Raw genomic sequence first — 27071 nt, 5'->3', positions numbered from 1 at the left:
ATATTAGTGTAATATATTATCAATATGTATTATTTGTAATGTTTTTGTTGCTTATATAGATTCTTGAAAAGTATTTAAGCAAAATGGATACTCAAATAACAGACATTGATTTGTGGATTATTATATGTATATTCATATAAGTTTTTCATATTATAAGTGTTTTATGTGAGCAAACTATTCCATAACATTTTTAATACCTGTCAATGATTTAATATGTTTTTTTTTTTTTTTATGTCTTGTTGTAAATGGAAATGAAAACCTAATTGTGGTAGAACCACTACTCTCTTTTCTTATTCTTCTTTAAAGGAAATGGAAATTGCATGTGAATTGAAAATGCTTATAGATTGAAAACTCACTCCAACTTATGGGCATGAAAACAATAATATACTTAAATTCGTAATATTCATTTCAACTAGTAATATTTAGTTAACTTAGAAACCAAAATAATTTTGAATTTTTAGCGTGGAAAATGACATGATGTGTTGGTAGATAAAGACTTGGAAGATGAAAATAGAAAAATGTTTGAAAAATAATTTTTCAAAAAACTTGTTTATTTTACCAAAAACCTTGTGGTCTGGTACAATGGTACTCAAACACATTATTTTTCATTGACTTTAATTTTGTCTAATTACTCGAAAAGTAATTTTCAAAATGAGGAAAATTTCAATTTTGGTCCTATAACTATTGGAGCTTTGTTAATTTCAGCACTTAACTTTCAAAAGTGTCAATTTAGTACCTTGAGTATGTAAATTTTGTCAATTTTGGTCACTCCGGCCAAGTTACTGACCAAATTGCACCGAAAAACGTTAATAGGTAAAATAATGCGGATATTTTAGTTATTTTACCATTTTTCCTTTCTTCTCGACCAGATATATGTATTAACAAGGTCGCGGTGAGGACAACATCTCTTTATTCTTCGACGAGTGGAATAGCATTGGCCGGCCGCACGGAGTCCGCCGAACACCTCCGTGATCCTTGGAGTGCGCCGGGGCTAATATCACCGACCTGCTGCCCACCTCGTACTTCTTCGGTTGCCTGGTCGACGAACTCGCGCTTTCCACGTTCGCCAACACCTCCATTGGCGGGAAGAAAATGCTAGAATGACTGCAGAACCTTCGATTTGGTCCTCCACGATGGTTCCCCCAACGTCGGTGGTGCCTGGTCTAAGGAGGCTACCAATCAAAATGCTTTGGTTATTGATTCCGTTAAGCTCACAAAAGTGGCGTTTAGATTTGTTTTGGTTTTAAAAGTGGCCTTGAGCCGTAATAATACTAATTCCCGGTAGTTGTACTCTTAGAATATATGTATTGCAAGTAATATGTATGAACATGATATGAACAAGAGAGAAAGAGCTCAAAGGGCATTTTATTCATGTTTTGTTCTTGTATTCTAGGGAGAATAGAGAGAATAATGTCTAGAGAGAGAGTAGAGAAAGTGGAAAATGAACCCAAAAGCCCCTTACTTCGAGGGCTTTAAGTCCTTTTATACACATGGTGGCGGGTTTGACCCGCCACCTATGACTTTGACCCGTGGACTGGGTCCCGAACCGCTTGACGCCGACTTGACTATAAACGAGCCCATAGACGTACAAGTGGTCGGTACCGGGGGATATATCCTATCAAGCCGCTTCGCGCCTTCGCCTGTACTTTCGAAGCCGGGAGAACTCTCTGGAAACAACTTAAATATGGTAGACTCGTCGGAGAAGAAGAAAAGATATGTGAAATGACTAAAATACCCTCATTATTTCAACTATTAAAATTTTTTGGCGAAATTTAACCGACAATTTAACTAAAGTGACTAAAATTGACAAAAATTACATACTCAAAATACTAAATTGACACTTTTAAAAATTAAATGCTAAAATTAACAAAGTCCTTATAATCATATGACCAAAATTAAAATTTTCTCTTTTCAAAATCATTTTTATAATTTTCACACACACAGAAAATAATAGAAAACCTATTACGGCTTTCCCTCGCAATCATCCCCCAATTATCAAACTGACCCCCAGGAACAACTTCACAGCCCCACTGCCTCCAAGCTTCTAAGTTGCCGTGGATAGCGTCCCCGCTTACCTTGAGATCATAGAGAAGTTCTACAACTGTCATATTTAGAGGTGTCAAATCTGACTCATTCCCATATGCTTGTATAAATGAATTTGTGCTTCTATATTTGTCTGCGGAATTAGCTTAATTTTTGGCGTTTCCCAATTGGTGAAGCTGAATGATTCTGTGAAAGTTTCCATTGAATTATTTTCATCTTTCGTCATTCAATAGTTCAAAGTTATTAATTAGTGACCTTTGAAATTGTTTATGGAGATTTTTAAATCCGAGGGTTGTATTGAGTAGCTAAATACAGCAATAAGCTGCAAAAATACTGGAGATTTTGAGTGCATTATCACGTACTAAGTACTTCATCCATTTGAGTTTTTAGTGAGATTTGGGGATAATTGTGCTGTGCATTTCAAACTCTAACTACATGGACTTCTATCACTGTTAAGAAATTTTAATCCATTCTTAGAAATAAGAAATATAATCTCCCAAATTATCAGGAGAAATGGATTCAATTGTTTCTGCACTTTGATTGCATGGGTATATAAATGATTTAGCAAGTATTTTTGCATTTTTGAGCAGCTGATAATTTGATTAGTCTTTCCATGAAAGTTTAATTAACCTACCGAACCAATTGCAATTTTCTATAAACAATGACTTTCTATAGTTTTTAGTGCTTCTTATTTCACTTATCAATTGTGGAGAATTATGATTGACTCCATTGATACATGACATATGATATAAATTGTTCGAAATTTTCAAGCACAGTTAAAATGTATTTTATGGATTTTGTATGAGTTGACCTGTTTGTTACATATCATTAAGAATATAACTTTGAATTGCTGAGATGGATTTCACTTGCTTCTTCTCCTTCTTCTTATTGTTTTTTTCATGTTAATATTACAAGCATTCTTTCAGTCTTTTGAATGTTCAGTTGGAAGCATTTTCTTAGCCTACATTTTCCATACAGATGAAGATAGCAGTAGAAGGGTGTATGCATGGAGACCTAGACAATGTGTATGCTACCTTATTACACTTACAGGATGTGGAGAAAATAAAGATTGATCTTTTGATATGCTGTGGTGACTTTCAGGTACTGTTTGGCTGATTCACTTGTCTCTTTAGGCATCTTTGGAATAGCATATTACTTGATTCTTTTTGCAGTGTTAAGCACAATGAATTCAAGTACAGAATGGCATTTTGTGTGAAGTTTAGTTCTAAATCCTGGCATCCTGCATATGCTTTGATGATTGGCTTTAATGGAACTTATGGTGTTTGTCTTTATTGGCATCATTTATAGTTTACACTTCACTTCTTAAATCAACCTAGGTCTACAATGTAAAAGGATAGGCAGAATTGTTGTAGGAGTAATGTATTGCAACCTAGTATAAGATGATAGTATAATAGGCTTGAGAACTGGTTAAATGCACACCTGAGTTCTTAATGCTTATTACTTTAGCTGAAGTGAAACTATAATAGTACTTAGTCTAGCATGCGTTTTTCCCTTTTTCCATGTTTATTTGGGGAGGGTTATGGGGAGGGTTGAGAAGGTTTTTCTTCTAAATTTTGTAAGTAGTGTTGAGTTTCTGTGATGTATTTATCAAACTAATTTTTGGTTATTTGAGATGAAAGTATAAGAAAAGGAATCATATTCTTTGTACAAGCAGGCTGTTAGGAATGAGAAGGATCTTGAAAGTTTAAATGTGCCACCCAAGTACAAGAGCATGAACTCTTTCTGGAAGTATTACTCAGGAGAAAAAGTTGCACCATTCCCAACTATTTTCATAGGGGGCAATCATGAAGCCTCAAATTATCTGTGGGAGCTGTGAGTTGACCTGTTTTTGCATTTCAAGTCTATTTTGTCTTTTATTTTTTCTTATGTTTGATTTTTATATTTCTTTTCTTATAATGTTGAAAGTAAAGAGCATGCATGTTTATCTATCACAAATAAATTTTCATTCCATTTTCTTCTCTTTATACTAAGGAAGAAAATGGGGTGGGGAAGGTCATTAACTTATGTTTTTGGTTTGAACAAACTGTTTTGCGTAAAAGTCACTTCACTAGAGTGATGTCATATATGTTATGCAACTTCTTTTAAATTTATAATTAGTGAATTGGTTTATTGACCTTCAACCAAGTTCATTGGCTACAGCCTACACATTCAATCTTGTAAATGTTTTTTAGTGGTGAATTAGTTAAGCTTGTGCTTGTGAAGACTGTTTAATGTAATCTCAGTGAATTGTATCCCCATATATGCATTACTAACTATTCAGCCACTCCATTGATTTTCATTGGCTTTATTCTTATCTTTCTAAACAATGAGTATACCTAAATATTGATATTCATGCTCATACATAAGTTGTTTGATATTAACATTGTTGAAAGTACTGGTTCCCATTGATGTTTTGCTTCTTCTATAGACTCTGCAGATTTTCTTGAAAATCCTCTTGTTGACGAAGTATTTCTTTTTTCGGTGCTTGTTATTGCATAAACCAAATATTCTTGCACTATTTTATAGTGCTTTCTTTTCTAGTCATCTATCTATCCCATGAAATATTATTCTGTGGTCACAGATATTATGGAGGATGGGCAGCACCTCAGATATACTTCCTTGGATTTGCTGGAGTAATCAAGTTTGGTAACATTCGTATTGGGGGCCTCTCTGGAATATATAAATCACACCACTATCATTCGGGTAAGCTGTGAACTGGGGAAACATTATATTGGCCAGCATTTTGGTTCGCTGGTTACTTTCACTTTAGAACCATGTGAAGATGAGTTTGAGGTATCAAAAGGTTTTTTTGTTTGTTTGTTTGTTTTCTTCTGCTTACTGGCTTTTGTTTGTAGTCAAAACAGTCGTTTTTTGAGAAGGAAAATAGTCATATTTGATGAAGAGATTTCCATGAGTTGTTACGTCCTGATAACTGCTTGATGTTTGAGGATGATAAATACAAAGAACTTTGTTATGACAGGACATTATGAAAAGGTTCCTTATAATGAGCTAGATATACGATCCATATATCATGTTCGTGAGTATGATATTCACAAGCTTATGCAAGTTGAAGAACCAATTGATATCTTCCTTTCACATGATTGGCCCGTGGGCATTACTGATCACGGAAACTTGAAGAGTCTTCTCCGTCAAAAACCTTTTTTCGAGCAAGAGGTGGGTAGAAAAAAAAGAGGTTTTGTGAAATCTAATCCATCCAATATTTTTATCTACTTGTAGATGGGGTTAAAATCCCACATGGCTTATCTAGGGGGCGGATTCAACTGGGGCTGACTTGTCTGAATGTCTGACCACATGGCTTGGCTGGGATGGGTTTTATAAATGTGGCATCGATGTTTCCCTCTCAGATGCTTTGGAGATGATTGCCTTTCAGTTTACTTTTTCCTTTATTCTTTTTTTATGGACTTCTTGTTCTCTACTTCCTTTACATAATTTATAAGTTCATGTTCTTTTCAGCAAGAAAATATAAAACCTATATACATGTCTATTCATTGACGTGTAATGTATACTTAACTTTTTCCATTTACTCCTATGATTCAAATTTGTATAATTCTCCTAACAAGCACATAAAAGATCCCTATTACCTGGCAATTTCTTGTTGTTCTTTGTTAAATTCTAAAGCATCTGTCTAGTTTTGTCCTACAGAGATTGAATATCTTAAAATATATGATTTTAGATTCAAGAAGGAACTCTGGGAAGTAAACCTGCTGCAGAATTATTGGAGAAGTTGAGGCCATCCTACTGGTTTTCTGCTCATCTACACTGCAAATTTGCTGCTTTGGTTCAACATGGTGAGGGCTCCGTCACCAAATTTCTTGCTCTTGATAAATGCCTCCCTGGTCGGAACTTTTTGCAAGTACTTCCTTCCACCATTGTTGTTCATTTAGATTTTCTCCAGGATTTCTGAAAGCTAGCATCTTGACTTATGAGTTATCTTGAGTGTCTTAGGTTATTGAAGTTGAGTCAGAGCCAGGACCATATGAACTCCAGTATGATGAAGAATGGCTAGCAATTATGAGGAAGTTTAACTCTATCTTACCTCTGACAATTAGGCATGCAGATTATAGGTGAGTACATTTATAGATGTTATTAGTTAATGGTTTTTGAAAGGAAATAGATGGTTATGCTTGATGTTTTGCAGCAATGTACAGCTTGACCTGCAAGAATGCCGTCATTTTGTAAGGAATAAACTTCAATCAAGAGGGGCCAAACCTTTTGATTTTGTGCGCACTGTGCCATGCCACGATCCTCGTCAACCTCTTGCTAATGGTGTCTTTTCTGGTGATGATCTGTATTGCAGCACATTATATTAGCACCTTATTTGTGTCATTAGATCCTGGTTGGAATTGGGTGGAATATTAATAATTATCCAGTTCAAAGATAAGAATGGGAAAGAAGGAGAATACTATAAGAAGTCATATTTTTTGTAGTCTTCCAATACACAACTTGATTTTTAAAAAAAAATTTTTAGCCTGTTTCGTCCTTGAATATTATCTCACTAACTAAACTCATAAAGTGAATTATATTTCTGATTACTTCAACAAATTATGAAATTAGAAAAGGTTTTCTGTGGTCCATTGTGTTTAGGCAATTGACGAATATCTTTAGGAAACAAATATGTGTGTGTGATGTGGTGGTGTGTGTAAAGAAATGTCTAAACTAACATGGAATTGCATTGTGTTAACTTCATTTATGGATGAAGGTGATTTCCTTTCCCCAACTCTCTTCAGAATGATGCTAAAATTTTTGCTAATTATTAGCTTATTGCTTGGAGTTCTATTTTGAGATTTATATATGCAACTGTATTCTAAGATCCTTACTTCAAGCTGATGCTAACCCTCTCTTATCTTCCTCCACAGGTCACTGCCGAAATCCCCAAACAGAAGCCTTATTACAGCTCCTTGAACTTGAATATCTTCTTGATAACATGTCAGAATCAAGGGAGTTTTCTGGAAGTCCAGCTTCATTTATTTCTAGTAATACTCTCTTATGGTTGATTCCAAATACTAGCAAATTCCATTTATTCCACTGCTGTTGCTCCTGTCAGTGTATATGGATTTCTATGCCTACTAAATTTGTTCCGCTCACTTTTGTGTTAATCCTGATACCTGTAAAAGCAATGGCTATTTAATGTTGGAGTTGTTGACACAAGAATATACATTGAACAATACTAGTTGCTGTATCTTCAGCCATGTGCATATTGTCAATATTACTTCAATATGGTTATAGTACTTCTTAATTGGGTCATATGAATGACATTGGTGCGATAGGGCCTTAAGTTTTTTTTTTTTTTTTTTTTTTTTTTTGGGGGGTGGGGGTTGGGGGATGGGGTGGTTTGTCATGATATGGTTCATTTCTACAGCAGCTATGGAAGTTTTGGCTCCTTGTAGCCAAGTTCTTATCTATCTTTCCAGGAGTTGACCCTCTTAACTTGTTTGATTCATTTTGCAGGTTCGTTTGGCTATGGTACTGAAGATATCCCCATTGATGATGTGGATGATATTGATGAACCAAAAGAGGCTGATGCCAGTGAAACTGAAAATGAACAAATATAGAACTTGTTTATTGGTAATCCAGCTGCAATGGAAGTTCAACCAGAAGAATGTATTGTTTGTAATATGATTGTAGTACTTAGATTGGTTACTAGTCTAAAATTCAGGAACTCACCTGTCACATTGATTGAATACCTATTGCAGCAGCAATAGTAGGTAGAATGCAAAGGCTGAGTATGCTCTGTAAAGAGGAGTATCGTAGCAGTATAATCAGAACCACCATTACAATTTATTCAATAGACACAGATTCATGTTTCTTTATTAATTTTGTTTCCATTGATGTTGATTGCTAAAATTACTTAATTTTTGGGTCATGAGGCTCAATGGTCCTTTGCTGTAGTTGCAGATACCACACACCAAGTATACGCATGGATGTTACTTTCTTGGAAGCATATGCCAAGGTTTGCAGAGATATTTTTACTGTAGAGATGAATGATGAAATCTCAATGTTGAAATATGCTGAGGTAAAAGACACTTCTAATTTTCAATTGTCATTGAGTATGAACATCTTACCATCTCTGTCTTTTGACTGTTGTTTTTGCTATTATATATAATCACCATTATCATCCATTGGCTGCCCAATTTGTTATTTTGGTTGTGGGGGTTGACTTTTTTAAAACCTCCACCAAGAAAAGCAGTGTTTTCATGAAGTTTAGTATCTTTTTCTTTTATATTTCAGTGGTGTTCATGGCCTATTTGACTCCTTTTCTGCCCCCCCCTTCTCTCTCTTTCTCTATCTTTGTCTTCACCTCCTGATTGTTAATTTCCAATTAGGAATACACAAATCAGGTTGAAATTGAAAAGCTTCCAATAGTCAAACCACAAAATACAAAATAGGAATGGAGTCTAAACACTTGCCTCATATTAAAAATGTCAAACCACTAAGTGTCCTTTTAGGGTGTTGGTATCATTTGATTGCTTCATCTTTTCACTTCCAGGCAAAGCTACGTATATTTAAGTCTGAGTTAGCAGCCCCTTTTGAGCTAATCAATCCTCCACTCTCGCATAAAAAAATCCTTTGAAATCCTTGTTCCAATAAACAAAAGATGTTGTTTCCTCTGTAAGTTCTCAGCTTTCACTTGTGAATTGTAGTGGCAAAAGCTGTGGCTTTCAACTTCAATCAGTTCTTATCCAACTGCCTTTGCAAATTGACCGGCCTATTGTGAAATCCATAAAGAAAATGGAGAAAATTTATTGGGAGTGAGTGAGAAAACACATTGTGGGGCAGGGTTTGGGTTTTCATTTTTTATTGCGGGTCGGTTCCTGATTAAAAGAAACAATTGGGAGGGACAGTGGTTAGGGTTTCAGATAGAGACAAAGAACCACATACAGCAATTTGTCATACTGTTTATAGGCTAAAATTACCATGCCTTTTTCTTGCCCTACAAATGACTAGAACTGCTCCCTTTTAGTGCTGCCCAAGTCCCACTTACTGACACTTTAGGTGTAAGATAAGAGAAAAGAGGAAGATACCTTCATGGTCCACTTTGGACTGCAACGTATAACTTCTAAGGCCCCCTCTCTCTTTGTTTGAAAGAGCTACAATTTAATCTAGGCGTGACCTAGGACGGTCCAGCAGCTTGTGTGTCTCCTACAGGGCTAGGCCGGTTTGTAGTTCATTGTTCCATTTCTTTTGAACGCTAAAAGACAAGAACCCTAGCTAGAAATAAAATTCTGTGTTTGAATTATGGTCCTAGTCCTGGCTCCAGGGATATGAGAAAGCTGTGTAGTTGGTGGATATATGTTGTACCATTTGGTTTTAATTTCCTTTTCTGCCAATTGCCAATTCTTGTCATGCAGCACAGTGATAATGCGTGTGGTAGTACGTTAGTACCACTGATACGGTGGAAAATTCGACATGACTGTTACTCAACGTCGTCCACACGGTCGAGGTATTGTTATGAGTAAGCTGATAGAGATGACATTGTTGCTTGCAATTATGCAGGTTTTGTTGAAATGATATTCTTGTATGTAGCTAGAAAAAGAGGAGGGTTCATCCTCGATTACAGACAGCATGACATTTTTGCAGCGATAAAGCCATGCCCAGGTGCGAAGTATTCAATTCAATCACTGCATTATATTGGCAGTAGGTTTAGGTCAATAATCTTATCATGTAGGTTAGCTCAATAATTTCAACAATGCACTACAGTACACATCTCTCCCGGCCCTCTTTTTTCCATTCCTTAATAAAATAATTTGTGTTTGTAGGCTTTCTCCGTGGACGAGGCTGGCTTTCGGCAACAAGAGTTGAGAGTTCTACGACATTTTTTCCTTCTTTTTGGCAGGAGAGGATTGTCCCAACACTTGTTATGGTAAAGTACTACTACCTGTCCCCATCAACTTTCATTCATCACTTCTATGCACTGCTCTGCTTTCTGCATTTATTCTACTGTACTATATCATCTCGTGTTGCATTCATTTCCAGTATTTTTTTAAATTTTTTTATTGGCAATTTGGCACCCCCCCCCCCCCCCACCCTTGGTATGAGAAGGATAATGCAATGTGATTGCTTGGTCTTTTTTTTTTTTTTTTTTTTTTTTTTTTTTTTTGAGTGATAGAGGAAACCTGCAGTCACTATCTGAGAGTGTGTACTGGTAAATCTTATCCGACAAAGGACCACAAGAAGGTAAACCAATTTAGGTTGTTTATAGCTGACCGGTTCAAACCAAGAAGACTAGGTCATTCCTAATGGGGGTCGAATTTATATTCTTGTGATTATGAAGTAAAGAGTCTGATCAACTTGGCTGATGTTGTCCCATGCTTGTTTGTAGTCTTGTTAACGTGAGAATGTCTCCAACATTACTTCCGTTACAAAATAATTCAACCAAGTCACATATCAGGTAGGGCACGTCAATATCAATAATGTAATTCGTCTCACTAAGCACTTTTTCGTGTTACTTAATAGTTAAATAAACATACAATATACAACATATTTTTGGGGATAAATTATAAATATACAGTGACATAAGATATTGTAAAAAATTTAAAAAGCAAATGTAAAGGGAGCTTGAAACGAAAATGGCAATAAGAACAAGTGATTAGTGCGATTTTGGATATGTGTCTTCCACAAGTGTCTTAATTAATATAATATGTATTTGTTGCATGAGTTGTGGTATTAAAGATTCCCCATCAATCCTTCTCTCCCCTTTTTATGTTATTTTTTTGTTATTGTTAATTTCATGGCTAGCTCTTAGCCCAACAATTTTTATTCAATTCACACCAATGGGGACTGGCGGTGGCCTTTTCTTTAATTTCCAATCCTTCTTTTATTTTTATTATTTGTTTGGTGATAAGGAAACTTACCCGTCTCTATCTGAGTAAATTTTTCTCATGTGTAATAACTTACAAACATTACAGAAAAAGTAAATTGTACTAAGAAGACTATGCTTGATGAGTTTGGCCGAAAAAATATTAATAAGAATCAAATCGTAATCTTCTAATGTAGTAATCATGTTCTACTCAATCATTCAAGATCCAACCAATTTTTCATTAGTCGTATTTCCACGTGTCACCTAGGATGCTGCCATTGGTGCATAAGATTACCATGTGTAACAAAGCTAGTCAGTATTTGGAGATGCTTAACACGTGGAGCGTACATTTTTGTAGCACTAATTGTAGAGGAATAGAAAATCCAGATACTCTGCTGTGGTGATACGTGGCGTGAAACTATTGGAGTTCGAGATCAAAATTACAGCAAGGCAACTTCGGTTCTTGATAGATACATCCCATAATGAATCAGTTTTGGAGCTGAGATTGCTTTTTCTTGGAGTAGCCCACAATCTTTATACGTGCACCTAGTGTGTCGATTTTTGATTTATTGCGATGATTTTGAATCATGTTACATATTTATCTTAGATTATCTTTTAATTTACTTTTAAAAAAAAACACATAAATTTCGAAAACGACACTCAGTCATACAATGTATTCTAAAAGTAAGCGTTTGACATCCCTAAGAGGGGTTTTGCAATCTCAACGCTAGATTTGTTACAATCTCAATTTTATTACTACTACTACTATATTGGTGAAACAATAATACATAAATAATTAAGAGATTATACCAACTAGGGTTCACTTGACTATTGCGATTTCTCTGTACAAGTCTCATAATTATTTTTTTGCTCGATTTAGTCCCTTAACTATGAAAACGTTACCTAAAGTCTAATTAATTAGATTAATTGTTTATTTTAATTATGAAATTTGTACAGAGAAATTGTAATAGTCAAGAGACCCCAGCTGCTAGTATAATCTCAAAAATTAATAGATAAGTAACACTCATATATAAAGACTTTTACTTTTTAAGGTCGTTTCCATAAATCCAATATTCAATCTAAATATGACGTTAAGAAATAAATGTTGATGATTAATCATATACAAATTGATTTAAAAGTTAAATATGTTGAAGTGACAGTAAAACAGTGAAGTCACAACTATTTCATTTAAATTGTTAATACTGAGTTTATCCATATAGTCATGATAAGGGAGAGAGGAATTCTATGCCATCACAACTCCACGGTTAAAGTTTTCTTTAATTAAGATAATAGAGTTGCCAATTGAGACACTAGTATACAAGTATTTGAAGGATGATTAAAAAAAATAGTAAAAATGACAGTTTAAATGGTTATTTTGTTATACAAATATCAATGGAGTATACTTTCAATTTGAGCCGGGTCAAGGAAGATTCGAGTTTTCCTAAGTGAGACAAAAAAGTTGATATTTTGTACGTTCAAAATGAATAATATGTGAATGATAAATTGAGTCTCAAAGTAAATCTTTGCGTCATTGGGAGGGGAGAACCCCGAGAGAGCTTACTGGTTCCTCACCAAGAAAGACACTCAGCATCTATAGGCTTATACTCATGCACAACGGCAAAAATACAAGACATTTCTTTATGTATAAATAGTAATAGTAGTCTTACATATTCTAGGTATGCAATTCATCACACCGAAAGTAGCAAAACTCTTTTTAAATATTTCTTAAGCCTTCATCACGTACTGTCTAAGAAATTAAATAATACAATTTCTATTCTCACTATTTCAATCTGTTTCATATATAACCTCTTAATTATCATGGTTATTGGATTTTCGCGTCAAACCTAACTTAACACACAATTTTAAGTACCCCTAGTTTAGGATTCAATTCAACTAAGTCTAATTCAATATGACATATGAAGTATATGGTATTTATTAAAGAGTGACAAGTCGACCGTGAGCGATTGAAATATATATAGTGCAAGTGATGCAAAGAGGGATAGATGTGAAGTGCGGGCGGGCGGCGAATTGAATGAGATAATGGTGGGTGAAATCTGAGCAACGAAAGTCCTTGCTGTACCACATATTCCAGACAACAAGTAATTTATTGTTATGGGACTAATACTATGTTGTCTTCATAATGAAACTTTGCTTTCATCTCTCATTATTCATATTCAGATAAGGTCCCTCCCGCCTCCCTTAGCTTCCTCCCACTGCACTGCTCTGCTCTGCTTCAACCACTACCTTACCTATCAACTCACCAGACCAACATTCCACACACATATATATATGTCCATAATCAGTTGAGAATCATGTCCCAGGCAGTTAACAAATCCAAACTATTGATCAAGTAGATTTAACGGTTGAAAATAAACAAATTTTGTAATATTTATGAAAATAACCACATTCATTTTTTACTTGATTTCACATCTATCAGATTCGCTGACCTGACATGGCGAACAGACATGTTCCCAATGTCTCTAACAATCTTAAAGCATTATCATTTCAATGTTGACCTAATTATACCTAATTAGTTATTCCACTATGCATTTTCATAGCTTAATCAATTAATTCATCATGTGTCCTCAACCCAATAATGTGGCATACACTAATTAAACATGTCTGGTCTAGAGTGTTGTTTGACCATGTACCAAAACGGAATAAAAATAATGATTAAAAATAACCCCAAAAAAAAACCTGATTAGTTATTCCGCTAAACAATATTCCCATAGCTTAATTAACAATTCACTTGTCCTCAACCCAATTTGGCATATACTCATTAAACATATATATCTAGTCTAGCCTCTAGAGTGTTGTTTGACCGGCCACATAGTCAACAAATTAAAAATAACGGACTTTTTTTTTTAGAAAATACGAAAAGGACTTAATTAGTTATATATTTGACTAAACATTATCATAGCTTTATTAACTAATTCATGTGTCCTAGATCCAATATTATGGCATGTACTATTATGTATTGTACGCACTTAAGATAATTAATTCACTAAACATTAGCATTGCTTAATTAACTCATTCATAATTTGGAGTTGTTTTATTATGTACTATACAAACTTAAAATAACAAAACTTTTTTTAAAAAAATACAAAAAAGACCTAATTAGTTATTCCACTAAACATTATCATAGCTTAATCAATTAATTCATATATCCTCAACCCAATGTGAAATGTACTACTTAAACATATCTAGTAGAGTGTTGTTTGACCACAAAGTGGACAAATTAAAAATAATGGATCTTTCTATAGGTTTATTGAAGTTGGTATATATACATACACGAAAAAAAAAAGCCCCACTAAACATTATCATAGCTTAATAAACTAAGCTAATTCATCTGTCCTTCATCCAATGTGGCATGTATTATATTATTATGTACTCTAACTAATTCACTAAACATTATCATAGCTTAATTAACTAATTCATGGTCTAGAGTTGTTTTATTATGTACTATACGGACATAAAATAACGATTTTTTTTTTCTAAATACAAAAAAGATCGACCTAATTAGTTATTCCACCAAACATTATCATAACTTAATCACTTAATTCATGTATCCTCAACCCAATGTGGCATGTACTACTTAAACATATCTAGTTTAGAATGTTTCTTTACACAATACTTTATGAACTAAAAATAACGAATCCTTCCAAAAAAAAAATGTAAAAGAGACATAATTAATTACTCCACTAAATATTATCATAGATTATCTAATTAATTCATGTGTACTCAACCCAATGTGACATATATACTAATTAAACGTATCTAATCTAAAGTAAAATTTTACTATGTACAGGCAACGAACTAAAAATAATGAATTTTTGTCAAAAAGAAAATCGAAAAGACTTAATTATACCTAATAGTTATTCCGCTAAACATTATCATAGTTTAATCAATCAATTCATGTATCGTCAACACAATTCAATGGGACAATAGAAACATGAATTAAAAAATGTTCAGGGTGATGAAAGATGTTGATTAAATCTCTTGTACGTGCATGCACACATGAAAACTAGGGTATGATTAGTGAATTGAATGTGTTCCTATGAGCTTAGAATTAATCTGGCGAAACTGTGATTACCTAAACTGAAAAAAAAAAAAAGTTTTTAAAAATACGAAAAAGATTAAGATTACGATTTGATTTAGCGTACGAAGTGGGAGTGGTGGGTGGGTGGGTGGGTGGGGGGTGTGTGGAGCAGTGGAGCTGCAAATGCAGAGGCACAGTGCTAAAATTTGTCACGAGAGAAGGAGACAGGCAATAATAGCTGGATTTTGTATGTTCAGTTACAACCCCTGGCCCCTCCAACACTTCCCCCTCTCTGTTTTCTATAATGTATATATGGATTTAACTTGCATCAATATAATGATGCACCCTTCACACTTCACACTATTGGGTCGCTAATAAGTATATATGCGGATTGGATGAGTGTCAACATGATAATTGATAACAAACTAAATTATGCTATTCACATGCTTTATTAGTAGCAATAAGGTGAAAGGTTTGAATTTTATTGTTCGTTTTACAAGTTTTAAGTGGTAACTAACGACTTAGTTAACATCACGGTTTGTATGATAGGAAAATATTTAAAGTGTAGAGAATAATGCAATAAGAATGTAGTTTATAGAAAATTCGGATCCATTTTACACACCTGTAAAGGGATATTTATACAAAAAGACTTGTGTTTGAGAGGGAAACTAACTCCGCCTTAGGTTTTTTGCTCTGCTAGGGAGGAAACATTCTACTCTGGGAATAGGTAAGTAGAATTACATTAGGTGACGAATTTTCACGGACATTAGAACTACTGGTTGCTGACTTGCTGATTCCCGTCCCTAAAAGGCCATCCACGTTGTACTACAACTGAGGGCTAGCCGTCCGAGCCGATCGGCTAAGCCTAGTGTTCCATCCATAATCTATCAAGGACCAAAAAAAATATGTATGGATTTGACCTTATTGTGAATAGTAGCATACAAACATTTGGGGAATGTATGTCTCAATCTACCTCTTCTACCTAAGTGACTTTTAAGTTTGGAGTTCAAACTTGTAAAAAAAGGATGATGTGTTGTCCTCACGGGTAACCTAATTGGATCTCCGTAGTAGATTGTACTAATACTAAAAAATATATGACCAAATCTTGACAGTTTGTGGAGTCATGGGGCTGAAAGATTTTGCCTTTTTTGCACGAGGTTGCGTTGGAAAGCAGCATATATATGTAGGAATTGAAGAACAAAATATGCAAATTAAAGCCGAAAAAGAAGACTAAAAAATGCTATTAAAAAATGGAAAGAATGGGCGGTTTGAGGAGATGGTGCAGCGCATTATGCCAATTTTTTCCATTTATGGCAATCAAAGTCACCGGCCTGAAATGGAATACGGCAAGCAACAGAGATCACACACCCCTCCTCTCACAACCATACTTTAAAATAAATTAAACCAAAACCCTACCTCTCCCGATGCAACTTGACTCAACTGTAATGATAGAAAATTTCAAGTTGCGATAAATGACTATTAGCTGATTGAGTTAGTGAGTTTGACTAGTTGATAATATTAGCTGATTGTAAAAAAATGTTTGGTAAATTAACTGTTAGATTATAAGCTGATTTTAAAAACTACTTTGTGCAGCTTAAATTTTAGCATTTTGGAGCAATAAATTGTTACCTAATTAATCAAACATTCATATTGATTGTTTAACCAATGCAAACAGTTAATAGTGATCAAATAAGCCAAAATTGACCGATAGACTAACTATCGTTAATCATTTTGTTTTGCCAGCAACTCTACTATGCCGCAAAGTTCGATTGGCCATAAGAGCTCTCGAGATTAGGTATAATCCTTTATAATTGTCGAGAATCAAGCACACAAATAAAAAATAATATTCTATAACTTTGCTAGATAGAATAACAATGTTACTAATAAATTAAAAAGGTGAGAATCACACAAATTAAAGTTACTAGAAAAAATGTCCCATCAAAAACACATATTATTAATACTTTATTTATTATTATTGTACAAAAGGTATATATATATAGAGCTAGCATGTGGAAGATGAGTGAGGCTACAGTAAAAACTAATTAGGTAAGGTAGGGTAAGAATGAGGGATACGATGACGTGATAATGATGGAGTGGTAAAAATCCAAAAGTAGTAGTAGTCCGTATAGTATATGTGTTTGGAAAATTCACATCAACCCATCATCATGCATATATCTGGTGGCTACCTTAGGGTGGGGAAAATTTGATCTGATCTGATATGATATGATATGATGGAGGTAAATATATATAAAAATAAAAATCTAATGGTTAATTTACAATAATAATCAGAGGATCCGTTTCAAGAGTATCATCTTTACTGCATAAGATGTCTTCAAGATTTGGTTTGAGTGAAGGAGGTGGCGATAATGGCGGCAATGGCGGCGACGACGGGGAAGAAGATTTTGTGAGTTCTTTGGCTCTGTTTGCTTGGAGACTCCAGTCGGTTCTGCAAAGCACCACGAGCATGAGGACGGCGCAGGTGGCCTGAGCGGCAAGCAAGCCTAACCAGAGGCCGGCGAACCCCATTTTCAGTGCGAATCCGAGGAGGACGGAGACCGGCATTCCGACGAGGTAGAATGATCCGAGGTTTATGTTGGCGCCGATTGTGGGCCGCGCGCTGCCTCTCAGGACCCCGCACCCGGTGGTTTGCGGGCAGTTTCCGAGCTCGCACACCCCTGCTATGGGCAATGCGATGGCCGTGAGTTTAAGAATCTCTTCGTCGGCGGTGAAGAACCTCCCCCATTTGTGCCGCATCAGGGTGGCGAAGAGCATCGCCGCCACCCCCAGCCCGGCCGCGCAGAAGAGAGAAACGATCATGGAAATCCGCGCCCGGGCCGGCCGCCCGGCGCCGAGCTCGTTCCCCACTCTAGTCGACACTCCCAGGCTTAAAGAAGACGGGAATACATAAACAAGAGAAGTAGTTTGAATCAAAATCCCCATTGAAGCAATGGTAGCTTTCGGATTCCCCAGAATTCCACACAACAGTATCATAAACTCGTACCACCACCATTCCAAACAAACCGAAATGCAGGTGGGAATGGCTAAAGCCAACAAGGAAGACCAGCCACGTAGGCAGTCGGAGCTGGGGGCCACCCAAGAATCCTTATACACGCCGGAAAAGTAGACGAAGGAGCAGAGGAGGAGGAAGAGGTTGAGATTCGTGAACACCATGGCTATAGCCACCCCGGCGACTCCCAGGTGGAAGTAGCTAACCAGAACGAAGTTGAGAGGGACGTGGAGGAGAAGGGAGATGGCGGAGCAGTAGGTCAACGGCAGCGTAATGCCTTGCGTTCTGAGATATATCCTGAGAGGATGGAGCAAAGAGAGGAAGAAAAGGTCGGGGATGGCGAAGACGATGAAAGTATGCGCCATTGACGCGATTTCCTCGTCCTGCCCGCACCATAACAGGATGTTCTTCATGTTCAGCCACGCGAAGGAGATGGGGACGGAGGTGGAAAGGAGGAGGAGCACCGTTCTCTGTAAAGTAAGCCCCAGAAGCTTCATCTGTTTGCCGCCGTAAGCCTGGCCGCAAATGGGCTCCATCCCCATGGCCAGCCCGGCGATGACAGAGTATCCGGTGATGTTAGCGAAGCCGATAGCGAGGGACCCTCCGGCCAGCTCGAGTTCTCCGAGGTATCCCAGGAAAAGCATGGAGATCATAGCTCTGGAATACATTAACAGCCCTGTCATGGCTGTCGGCCCTGAAATCTTCCCTATCGCTTTTATCTCCTCCATAGCCTGAATGTTACGTTCAACGACATGCAACAAACCATCAGCAAATGAAATACTTTAATTTATATGCATTTTTAGTGTTTTCTTTAAAAGATATATATATTATTACCTCTCTAGGGGTTGGCCATCTATGAAGCTGTTCTTGATCATCATCAACAACAAGGTGGGGAGCCATGGAAGACTTATGGGAGCAGAAGAAATGGGTTTGGTTAGTAGAGACAAGTAAGGATGGGGAAGAGGACTTAGAGTTGCACATAGCTAGCTACCTATTATTATTATCTATCCAAAATATCTCTCTATCTTCTTCTTCTTCACAAGATATTAGCTAGGGTTGTTTGGGGTTATATTGTAAATGGTGGGACTGAGGGTTGAGCAAAGAGAGGGATGTGTTATGCATATATATACATGCAAGGACCGGAGCCCTTATGCCTTAATTCCGGGCTAAAAGACGTGTCATTGTTTTAGGGCGCAAAGAAGCCATTGTATTACAAAGTGGGTACTAGTTCTTGGGATGGAGGTGTGGGGGCCAATCCTCCATTCCTCCAATTTTTTTTTTTTATTTGAAAAAAAAAAATAAAAATGATCGGGATAAAAAAAAAAAATAAAAAATCAGGTGGCTGTGTCGAAGTTAAATTTATATTAAGACTTTGGGTATGTAAATGTGAATAAAGTTTTGGTTGTTTGTTGTTGATGGAATTGACTAGTGTGTATAGAATGGACGTGTGGATTTCACCTTATGAAAAAGGGTGAAGGAGAGGGCCCCATTTTGGGAGGGCTAAGCTCATCTTATCTAAGCCCGCAGTAGTGAAGGGAAGAGTTTGCAGAAGATGAGTTTGGCAATATTTTTTTATTGAAAAATGGAAAAAAAGGAATAGTGGTCGGCAATTTGTCTTTCACCGCCCAGCACCAGCAGGTTGCAATCCGAGAAGCTTGGTTTTAGTGAGGAAATGGTAATGGCAAAACCCCATTGGCATATTAAGTTTAATGAGTTAGGAGGATTATGCTGTTTTAGTTAAATCAAACTTTTTTTAAATTTTTTTTGGTGGTTGTTGCTGAATGTGAGAGAAGGATAATCTTTTTAAAAAAACGCAGGGGGCACTTTATAGGTTTCAATTTCTCTCCCTTCTTTTAATATTCGGGCCTCGGAACAGGAAAGGAAGTGATGAGGCCAATGGAATAACAAGATTATCTTTGTATGTTGCAAGTGGGAGGGAATGAAAATGGATTGACATGCAATACACCATACAATACAAATTCTTTTTTTTTTTGGGGGGGAGAGGGTGAAGCAAGTGGTGGTATGATATGACGGCCAAATGAACATGTTTTGTTCTTCTTGTTGTTCAATTTATTTATTATACATATTGGGCAAGAGTAGAAATGAAACCACATCGTCGTCGAGGTCAATAATAGGGGGGCATATATGATGATATGGGGTTGTGGTTTATATGTGTTTGGTAGATGGGCAGTGGGTTTGGAAATGTTGGCATGTTCGAAGGCAAAACATGCATACGGATGATGTTGTTGTAACATTGCCCTCTTAACTCGCAACCCATGTGATGCCTCACAGTCCGGAGCATGACTTGTGTTGTCTGCAACCGATACCCAACAGCCAAGACACCGTTTGGGGTTTTGGATACTTGCCCTTTTTGAGGGTTACATGTTCCATCATTTTTTGTATATCCTGTTTGAGGTCCCGTCTCGACTTTTGGCACCTTCTCTCTCTCTTTCACTCACTCTTTTAAGTCTTACCCCTCCCCCACAATCGACATATACACCATCCCACAACTCTACAAATCACAATACATCAAACTCAGCACGCAGGATTCAATTCCCACTTTATTTTTTTTTTACAACCTGGTTTGTTTATGCCGTGTGTTTTTTAGGTGATTAAGGAAGGTTTCTTATGAATCTCGAATTCTTATTTTTGTGTGAAAGATGGAGAGTGATTGATGGCAAAAGGGTCGTAGGTGACCCGGGAAAGGAACGTGTGAACTAACAAGAGGTGGGGTTTTAGGTTTATGGAGTGGCCTAAACTGTGGAATACAAGACAGATTATATCACTAGAGTGGATTCATTTCAAATTACCGAGTGGTTAGCTTTAAAGCTTATCCAAATTTGTAGTGGTACGTGAGAGAGAGAGAAGGGGAATGGTACCATGGTAGTTCATCATCATCATCACCACCACCATCATCCATTATCATCATGCAAAACTGCAGAGGGACCACCAAGGTTAATGGAGGGTGACAGTAGCAGTAGATGGCTGTATGGAGAACCGGCAGACGGGAGAAAGGAAACACACTGAAAATTAAATTAAAAAATATATATATATATATAACTGTAAAAACAAACAAACCCATCCTTTATTTTATTTTTAATTTTTAATTTCTTCCCCATACGTGCTGCATTTCCAACCATTTGAATTTTGTATCCATTTTTCAGAACAAGGGATGAGAACGTCTCCAAGTGGGGGGCCTTTTGCTCTCCTCTCTGTGTGTTTGTGTGTGTGCCTGCAAACGCCAAGGGAAAAAGAACAGAACAGAACAGAGCAAAGCAGAAGCAGAAAACAGAATCAGAAACAGATGCGGTGACAGTAGACATCATCTCCTCAAACAACAAAAGCACTGAATTTTCTGCTTTTAAATAAAATATATTCTAACATCTTTGGCTGAAACAAACTTCAAGAAAATCATAACCCGAATTCCAAAACAGGTTTGGGGGGCCATGAATTTTACCTCATCGTTCAGCACATTTTAATAATCATAACACCTGTCAAAAATCATTGTTTACAAAGGAATGCAATAACACTAGTATCTCTCAGTAAAATACATAGAGGTAACAAACAGTACTACTAGAAGATACGGTTTTATTTATTTTTTGTGTGATTTCTGAATTGTAATCAAAAGAACTGGAAAGTGGGGTTGGCAAAGGGTAGATACCAATACCATCAGATTGCAGCAATAATAAAAAGGAAAAATGTTATTTTCCCCTCTAAATTTTTCCCGTAACATTTCCACAAATGATGTAGCTTATAATTATTGGGTGTCCATGAATTAAGTGACCACACCATTAGTTAAAAAGATAGTTAGTTGTTCAATTAACAAAATTCCATGTAAGGAGAGAAACATTTAGGAGGGGTGGGTAGCATTACTCTAATAAAAATTGACAAAAAAGTCCAAGGATCACGAGCGGATCTGATTCACTTGTACAGTCATATCAGACTCAGATTGATTTGCAAGTTTATTCTTCTACAGAATTTGCCAGCAAGGACTAAGCATCATTATATGCCAAGTTTAGCACATACAACAACTTTTAAAACAGAGAAAGAATTCTTAGTTAATGTAATGTCTGCAAAACAGAGAACTTCCACAAAAAATGATAAGACATTTTCCCAAAAAGGTAATAGTTGTGTATTAATAAGAACCGATTCATTGGTTCTAATTCTTTCCTTTTTACAATAAGGAAAGGGTGGCAGCTAACCAGTCTCATTTTCAGTATAGCCTTTCCCCTTTCCATAAGGAATATCTACAAAATATTAAAAAATTTCCCATCCCAGAGGCCTTTTCCCAATCTTCTACGTCTCCCATCTTAAATAGACATAGCCTAGCCAAGGATGCCATTAACACATTAAAGACCTACTAAAGCATTTTACTCTGTCATTTCAGGCTTTCAGCCATGCTTATTTAAAATTTCTGGTGATGATTAAATGAAACATTGCCAGCAGATTTTCATTATTAAAATGGTGAACCAACTACAGACCAGCTTTTTCTAGATAGTATAAATGCAATAACCATGCATCAGAATTTATTCCCAAGTGCAGATGAAAGCAAGAAAAAGAGAATATTAATAAAGGGGTCCTCCATCAAAAAATAGCCCAGCTTCCCCAATACAAAATTCTAAATAGCGAGGACAAATCTTAATCAAGGTTTCCATCAGCACAACTCACAAGAATCACTGGCCATAAACACATTCTATAAGGTATTAAGGTCATTCACCAATTTCATGCATAAAATAGGTGAGATTCCAGGACATTTTTGTGTGTCCCTTAATAGCCAATCAAACAAATAGTATGCAAAAACCTGATTTTTTAAAATTTATTTCTTAGCAATATATCCAAGCAGCAATATGCAACATATTTTAATTGGTAATGTACTCTCGAGAATGATCCTGGAATCCATTATTGAAGCTTCTTTTGCTTTCCAGATTATTAGCCACAGAAAATTTATCTGCACAATTAGCTAAGAAAATAATTCATAATTCCATATAATCACAGTAGTGTACTAAAAATGATTCACTTATACTGCATAATGACATGGCACTATAATGAACACCCCCACATTACAAATGATGAATTTCTGATGATCGCGAATATATATAATTTAAGTCATCTGACAAAACTGTATTAAGATAGGAAGTGATTAATAGGAATACAAATAGCATTTCAGTTAATAACTTCACTACTCCGTAATATATTTCCTTGTGATCATTGTTCTCCTAGACATTACTTGGCTAAAGGATTTTAGTCCCAAAAAAAAAAAAAAAAAAACTACTATGAATTATAATATAGGGAACATTTGTAGAAAACCAGAGTTTTCCTCATAAGTTGGAAGCAACTGAGATCATGTTTAATAAATGATGTGATAGATACATGTATGGAATCTTTGTCCAAGCCAATGTTAGCAGTAAATTGAAGTAAATAATACCATGCCCCATATGGCCATATAAATGTTCTGACAGATGGATGTCTTTGTGCTGGAGAGATCAGGACCTTTCAGTAGCTAAAGAAACAAGCATTTGCATATGCATGAGATTACTTTTACTTAACTTCTCTTTTTCCATTGGCTATCCTTATAATCACCATGATCACTAGTTTTGTATCTCACGAAATTTGCCATTTATAAGTGTTATCATATATGTAGATAGTTTTAATTTAACCTTTCTAAATCATAGAAGACCATAAACAAAGACAGAGTGTTGAGGAAAAAAACAGAGAATGGATATTATGCAATGGGCAAGCATTTAGCCACTATACAAGCCAATATTCTAATGTAATGCAAATATGCAATGAATGCACATATTAAATGTTCATCAGCATGCAAAACTGAATAAATACACATTTCATTCAGATTTCTGATTACTATTCTTCTCTTTCAAACACATTTGGTTAAATGGAAAAGATTCAGATGATACTTGATGACCCAAAAGTTGTTGAACCCCCCAAAATCAGTGATTAAGTGTGTATAGTTAATGCTAGTTTATGACCCTTGTACTGCTTTCTTGAAATAAGAAGGAAGAAGCCAAGATAGTGACAGGAAATCAATAAATACACAGCTACAAGTAAAATTATACCTGTGGGATCACAATTACCATATTTAATACATGCATTGAGAGTCCTGCATGTTAGAAAAGCAGTTGATCCACTAGTACTCATTTGCCAATACTGCAGAATTTAAAGAAACATAATCCAACCACCCCTTTGAAAAGCCCAAAAGCCTCAACCCCTGAAGCCATTACATATGGAAAATTATAAGTGATCTGCAAGCAGTTGTTTGAAATAATACTTCTTCAAACCACCAGAAAAAAAGTACACGATGAATAGAAGCATTACTGAGTCTACAAGGTTTTTGAAATTATTAGCAAAGAAAAAACATATACGTAGATTTCACATATAAGAGCTTTTTGCCTCCCAAGCAATAATTTTATAATGCATAAAATAAATTGGATTGCTAGAAGAACACTAAGAGCAACATGACTCATAGTCAATCTACAAGGAAATATGATGTCAGATGCACACACATGGATGCTACAAATCAGGCACATACAGTTGATTTAAGGGAAAGCCATTATACATATCCACAAAATCTGATAGAAGAACGTAGTAGTAGTACAGCCAGTGGAACTCCTAGAATAGCAAATGGAACTCCTAGAGCAACAACAATCCCGATCACCGTTACAATTCATGTTATTCCTGATGGCGCTGATTAAGAACATTACTACAGGACAATATTAGACAGTAGCCAATGTTAAACCAGGCCACCATTTCCAATACAACTTCTCCGTGAGCATTTCAATTTTCTGAGTGATTTCCACTATAGTAATTCACCAAGTGGCACTAAGTAAACTGTCAAAAACCCCTGTGCAAATTATCTAGTTTCATAAACATATTTTTACCTATCTCCAATAATCAATATAATCCAAAGTACACACTACAAGAGTGCACGTGTTCAACTCCAAAAACATGATAGTTTTGTCTCTATAACTTAATCCAGATGAGAAGTACAAATCAGTGAATTGCATGAAATAGCACCGAAGCAAGTAGCAGCAAACAGAAAAAGAAGCAGAGTACCAGCTTGTGGCAGCAGACTTATGTACAAGGGGTATATTCGTCTACAACACAATGAAGCGTCCCAATAGGCTAATAGTACAATCCTACGGAGTATTAAAAAAAAGCACAGTACAACAAGGAAAAGTAAAGTTAAATTCGATCTTCCATTTTCAAACGAGGAATATATACGGACGGAGACTAAGCGACTCTGCGTTCGTAATATAGAAAAAAGTATAAACGCGTACTCGTGAGATCAGCGAGAAGCCGATAATAGCTTTACGAGCTGCGATGAAGGTGGCGATCGCCGATCACAGACAACGTCGGCGGAGAAACCGATGATACGGCAGCGGAGAAGCCTCCGCCAGGGATAAAACAGCGGCGCCGGCTCTTCCCGCCGGATTAGACACGATCAAGTAATTAAGTATAGACGGCGATCCATTCAAATTCGAATTGTTTGGCGAATCAAACCGGGCCCCAATTTGGAAATATAAAAGATTAGATAATGGTGTTAGCACCTTTTGGTGGCGCTGTAAATGTTGTTAGCTCTTTATATTTGGGTACGGCCAAAGCCCACTTGCAGTTGCATCCCTATGTCACCATATACGGTTACTCTACGAAGTATATTACGTCACGCGTATAAAACTACCGGACCTTCCCTTCTCTCACAAAAACACTCAATCCAGAGTGTTCCTTTGTGCTGCGGTTACCGACTTTTTTATAAATTAAAAGTGTCAAACTCAATCAAGTTAATTAGATAATTAGTCTCGGACTTTAAAAAAAATAAAAAATAATTAGTCTAGTAAAATTGTGTATATGCATATCTCATGATTTGGGTGTTTGACAAATAATTATTAGCTGATAGCTAATTAGTATACTAGTTAGGCAATTAATTCGTTAAATAGTAAGTACAACATAATAATTTAATATGCATAAAACAAGTGTCACAGTTTTTAATGTGATAATCTCATGAGCTATTATTAAAGTGTGTGTGTATATAACTATACACACACACACATACGGGCCGAACTAGTCCATGGGCCAAAATTAAAATTCGGCCATGTCGTAGTATAAAACGGGCTAACCCTAGTCCGCACATTGTAGCAAATGGACTAGACCAGGCCTGCCCAAATAGGTTGGGACTGGATTGGACTTCGAGCTAACTCGTCCATTTGACACCTCTATTGTCGTACTTGCCCCGCCAGAGAGGTCATGTTCATTGATTAGGAGCGTTCGATTGGCTACACGGTCAATAGATCGATCAACTCGAAGAAGTCGAACAGGATGACGAAATAGAGTAGCGAGTATGAATTAAATGTAGTTGGCTCTTGACTTTTCCTCCCAATAATGAAGGCTTAAATGACGGTAGTTACCTCAATAAATTTATATGTAATAAGTAGTACTTCGTAACATTTATGAGCTCATTCACGGGCATATTAAATGTATAAATACCACCAGATTGGATCATAGTAATTGACATAGGGTTCGATTTTTGACAAACCTAAAGCAACAAAGCACTTTCGTTTTATCAAAATCTTGCATTTGTTATATTTCCCTACTTGATAAACTTTTTGAGTGGTAGTGTTGGTCCGTCATCGATTATTCATGGTCGTAAAACAAACGCGTACCATTGAGTAACATATACGAATTCTTATGTAAATTAAAGAGTGTACCAGCTTCAATTGGATCATGTTATACAAATTAAATTTCACATAATAATAACATACGGATTAATATTTTTCTAAAAACTAAATTCAACAGCATATCAGCATATGGAGTTTCCAACTGGTAGCCGACTTAGCTTCTTTCATCAGTTGATGGACTGATAAATGCTCAGCTGCAAAAATCCTTCAATTTTAATAAAAAATTGAAACCCGAAAAAAAAAAAAAAATCCGAATACTAATAAGACTACTTAGTTCATAGGTTTTGCATCCCGTGTTTTGTTCGCGTTGACATCAATAATATAAAATTGGGAAATTATTATTATATACATTAACGTATATATACATTCAGCCGCCGCCACCGCCCATGGGTTGCCACTTGCCGCTATATTTACATGCTTACCACTGAAGAAACTCCGGCGCCTTCAGTATCATCTTCCTGATCAGCTCCCAATTGA

The 27071-nt window shown here is 36.1% G+C and overlaps 2 protein-coding genes and 1 long non-coding RNA gene across 4 annotated transcripts; 1 reads left to right on the top strand and 2 right to left on the bottom strand.

Annotated features, from left to right (window-relative positions):
• The first annotated feature begins 1936 nt into the window (after window positions 1-1936).
• LOC109170490 (lariat debranching enzyme) lies at window positions 1937-7878 on the top strand. Of its 2 annotated transcripts, none has more exons than XM_019319626.1 (10): window positions 1937-2116; window positions 3022-3144; window positions 3719-3876; window positions 4625-4746; window positions 5024-5217; window positions 5738-5917; window positions 6010-6128; window positions 6203-6342; window positions 6921-7001; window positions 7513-7878. In XM_019319626.1, exons 2-10 carry the CDS (start codon window positions 3022-3024, stop codon window positions 7614-7616), a joined length of 1221 nt encoding a protein of 406 aa, XP_019175171.1. In that variant the 5' UTR covers window positions 1937-2116; the 3' UTR covers window positions 7617-7878. The 2 variants fall into 2 exon arrangements, with proteins under 2 accessions (XP_019175171.1, XP_019175170.1); XM_019319625.1 differs by having other exon boundaries at window positions 6921-7037.
• LOC109170491 lies at window positions 5563-25658 on the bottom strand. Its single transcript, XR_002052447.1, has 4 exons — window positions 25200-25658; window positions 23979-24130; window positions 20677-21398; window positions 5563-5574 (listed from the first exon to the last, which is right to left on the bottom strand). It is a non-coding gene; the product is annotated as an uncharacterized LOC109170491 (long non-coding RNA).
• On the bottom strand, window positions 16848-19167 carry LOC109170489 (protein DETOXIFICATION 48-like). The gene is made up of 2 exons (XM_019319624.1): window positions 18742-19167; window positions 16848-18638 (listed from the first exon to the last, which is right to left on the bottom strand). Exons 1-2 carry the CDS (start codon window positions 18886-18888, stop codon window positions 17169-17171), a joined length of 1617 nt encoding a protein of 538 aa, XP_019175169.1. The 5' UTR covers window positions 18889-19167; the 3' UTR covers window positions 16848-17168.
• Window positions 25659-27071: the final 1413 nt, after the last annotated feature.

The sequence above is a fragment of the Ipomoea nil genome, unplaced genomic scaffold (genome assembly GCF_001879475.1).
Source record: "Ipomoea nil cultivar Tokyo-kokei standard unplaced genomic scaffold, Asagao_1.1 scaffold3321, whole genome shotgun sequence".
Lineage (NCBI taxonomy): Eukaryota > Viridiplantae > Streptophyta > Magnoliopsida > Solanales > Convolvulaceae > Ipomoea > Ipomoea nil.
Note: the sequence above shows the minus strand (reverse complement) of the source record. Positions and strands in the feature narration are given on the sequence as shown.

Coding starts and splice junctions, on each gene's coding strand:
- LOC109170489 (XM_019319624.1), bottom strand. CDS start 18,888: ATGTGCAACTCTAAGTCCTCTTCCCCATCCTTACTTGTCTCTACTAAC. Junction 18,639..18,741: donor GATGGCCAACCCCTAGAGAG/GTAATAATATAT, acceptor CGTAACATTCAG/GCTATGGAGGAGATAAAAGC.
- LOC109170490 (XM_019319625.1), top strand. CDS start 3,022: ATGAAGATAGCAGTAGAAGGGTGTATGCATGGAGACCTAGACAATGTG. Junction 6,129..6,202: donor ATTAGGCATGCAGATTATAG/GTGAGTACATTT, acceptor GATGTTTTGCAG/CAATGTACAGCTTGACCTGC. Junction 7,038..7,512: donor TCCAGCTTCATTTATTTCTA/GTAATACTCTCT, acceptor TTCATTTTGCAG/GTTCGTTTGGCTATGGTACT.